Source organism: Bidens hawaiensis, unplaced genomic scaffold (assembly GCF_021521415.1).
Source record: "Bidens hawaiensis isolate Kalapana, Puna unplaced genomic scaffold, B.hawaiensis_p1.1 tig00000237_1, whole genome shotgun sequence".
Lineage (NCBI taxonomy): Eukaryota > Viridiplantae > Streptophyta > Magnoliopsida > Asterales > Asteraceae > Bidens > Bidens hawaiensis.
The window spans coordinates 3,731,963-3,735,220 of NW_027491021.1; the positions used below are offsets into that span (position 1 = coordinate 3,731,963).

At 42.6% G+C, this 3,258-nt stretch overlaps 1 protein-coding gene across 1 annotated transcript; it reads right to left on the minus strand.

Annotated features, from left to right (window-relative positions):
- Positions 1-1,485: 1,485 nt before the first annotated feature.
- Positions 1,486-2,665, minus strand: LOC143613256 (uncharacterized). The gene is made up of 3 exons (XM_077087038.1): positions 2,384-2,665; positions 2,147-2,267; positions 1,486-2,081 (listed from the first exon to the last, which is right to left on the minus strand). Exons 1-3 carry the CDS (start codon positions 2,663-2,665, stop codon positions 1,486-1,488), a joined length of 999 nt encoding a protein of 332 aa, XP_076943153.1.
- Positions 2,666-3,258: the final 593 nt, after the last annotated feature.

Sequence of the window (3,258 nt, forward strand, 5' to 3'; positions counted from 1 at the left end):
CTGATGAGAAGCGACCTCTTGAGGAATTTGATTTGAATGACAAGATACTGCCAAAATTTTTGCTGAGAAGACGGAGGTTTTTGATAACCTGACGTTCCTCATTAAGGAAACAACCGCAGAGCTCGCAGAAAAAGATGACGGGGTGGATAAGTTGAAAGCGTTTATCTCCATTGGTCTTAAGGAAGACAATGAAGACCAATCGAACCTCAATGATGATGGTGATGATGAGGATCCACCTCTTTAGTTACAACTCTTTGTTATCATGTATATGTATAATATTCGATGTTCCATGTAATCTCTTTTGACTTGTTAATATAAGAAGTTTTCTATCCTTTACACTTTGTTTATTGTATAATATAAGTGTTAGACTATAGGATCTTCTTAATTGTCAATAAAATATCACTTGACATTTACTTTAAGGACACGCGGGTCCATTCTGGCGCGCTGGCCAGGAAATTTTCTTTAAGAACATGCGGGTCCCTTCTGGCACGTGGGCCAAGAAAGTTTTGCTTATACAAGACTTGTACATAGGTTGAATCAAGTTTTTTAATAAGGAAGGCACGCATGCCTAAATATATTACAACTGTTGACATTAGATGTCTTTTTTACTAGTCTATTAGGGTACGTAGGACAAATAAAAAGTAAATAATAAGAAGTCTTGCTCATATGTAACATTTCATTAATTTTGCAACATTCCAAGTTCTAGGGATTTCTGTCCCATCTAGTTTTTCCAACTTGTATTCGCCCTTTGATAATACTTATTTGATTTTGTAAGGGCCTTCCCAAGTTGGGGCCAGTTTACCCAGAGGTTCTTGGACAGATGCTTCATTGTTGAGGAAGACAAAATCTCCCTCATCGAAGCTGCATTTTTTACCCACGAGTCATAGTATTTTTGTAACTGACATTTATAATTATGCTTGCGGATTAAGGCCAATTCTCTCCTTTCTTCAAGGAGATCTAAGTTCATCCGCAGCTCTTTTTTCGTTATCATTAATCATCAATGTTCGTGCGGATGGAACTCCAATTTCAGCCGGGATCATGGCTTCAATCCCATAGGTTAAACTGAACGGCGTTTCAGAGTTGCTAGACTTCTTTTGGGTGCGGAAGGCCCACAGGTTATGGGGCAATTCGTCTACCCAGCCCATCCGTTTAGTTCCTAACCTTGCCTTGATCCCATATTTGATGGTTCTGTTGGCTCTCTCAACTTTACCATTGGCCTGCGGGTGAGCTACAGAAGTAAAAACTTGGGTGACCTGAAGTTCTTTCAGCCACGCTTGCAACCCACTGTCCGCGAACTGAGTCCCTTTATCACTGACTAGTTCTTGCGGAAGGCCGAAATGACAGATGATGAACTCCCATAGGAATTTCTTGACACTAGATGCAGTGATGGAGGCGACTGGTTTGGCTTCTACCCACTTAGTGAAATAGTCGATAGCCACAATCAGGAATTTGATGCGTCTCGGGGCTTTTGGGAATGGACCCATATTATCGATTGCCCACTTTTGGAACGGCCAAGCAGATGTCACCGGTACTAACTCGTTTTTTTTGGACGCAGTGTATTAGGGGAATGGCGTTGGCATTAATCACACTCTCAATTTCTTGCACCGCATCCATGTGTATCCCTGACCAATAGTACCCTACATTCATGAGTTTGGCCACAACCATTCCCAGGCCCGCATGAAGACCACAAATGCCCTCGTGAGCTTCTCTTGCCAAATAATCCGCATCCTTGGCATCCACATATCTTAGGAGTGGGCCGAGGAAGGATCTTCGGTACAAGATACCATCTTGTACCTGGTAGTTCAAGGATTTGTATCTGATCTTCAGAGCCGCAGATTTTTCTTCTGGTAAGACTCCCGATGTATGGCATGCTACGATCGGTGTCATCCATGATTCAACATTAGTTTGTATGACTAACCCTTGATGCTGCGGGACAGATGGTTGATCGAGGACTTTCACACGAATGTCTTTTGCAAAATGTTCAAAATTTGTTGAAGCTAGCTTGCTAAGAGCATCCGCTGACTTGTTTTCACTTTTCTTGATGTGGATGACTTTGCAAGATGAAATTGAAGGATCAAATCCTTTGCTTGTTATAAGTATGGAGCCATTACATCATTCTTTGCCTCGTATGTCCCATTGATCTGACCTGCGATCAACATAGAATCCACCTGCGCTTCTAAATGTTTCACCTCAAGTTTCTTGGCTATCTTCAGGCCTGCTAGAAAAGCTTCACACCCTGCCTCGTTATTGGTACTTTTGAAGTCCAACTTTATTTCATGAGTAAATTCATGGCCTTCGGGGTTAACCAGCTTGAGGCCTGCGCCTGATCCTTCGTTACTTGAAGCCCCGTCCGTTAAGGAGGAACTGGAGTTTGTTGTTCAACCAGGCACTCTTCTTCCTTGTTCTGCGGGACTTCCGTAACAAAGTCTGCTAACACTTGGCCCTTTATCGCGGTGGATTTGATCGCGTGTTCTCCCAATTCTATGGCCCACTTTTCCAATCGCCCGGACAATTTTGCCTTGCTCAACACATTTTTCAGTTTGTACCCTGTTAACACATTGATGGGGTGACCTTGGAAATATATGCGGAGATGCCTGGCAGCATAATCCAGTGCCAGAACCAGCTTTTCAAGCATTGAATATCTGGTTTTTGGTCCTGTCAACATTCTACTGACATAATAGATAGGCGTTTGGATATTTTTTCTATCTGTCAGTAGCATGGCCCGAATGGTAATATCCGATGCTGATAAGTATAACGTCAAAGGCTCTCCCGCATGCGGTGCTGTCAGGGTAGGCAATTCCATCAAACATTTGTTAACTTCTTAGAATGCTTTTTCTGCTTCTGCAGTCCATCTGAAATGTGCTTTCTTAAGAAAATTCCTCAGGGTTGACACAATTGGATAAGATTTGGACGTGTGATTGGCCAGAAATCTGTTCATAGCCACAAGTCTTCCATTAAGTGTTTGTACCTCTTTGAGGGAAGAAGGTGAAGGCATGCGGGACAGTGCCTGAACCTTATCAGGGTTAGCTTTGAAGCCCGCACCCGTGACGATTACGCCTAAATTTTCCTTCCTCCATCCCAAAGAAACACTTACTAGGATTGAGTTTCATGTTGATCTTTCTCAGAGTCTCAAACGTTTCCTCTATGTCTCATAACATCTGATCCTCCTCAACACTCTTTATAACCAGATCATCCATATACACTTCCAGATTTTGCCCAATCTAACCCTTAAAGGCCTCGTCCATCAAACACTGATAT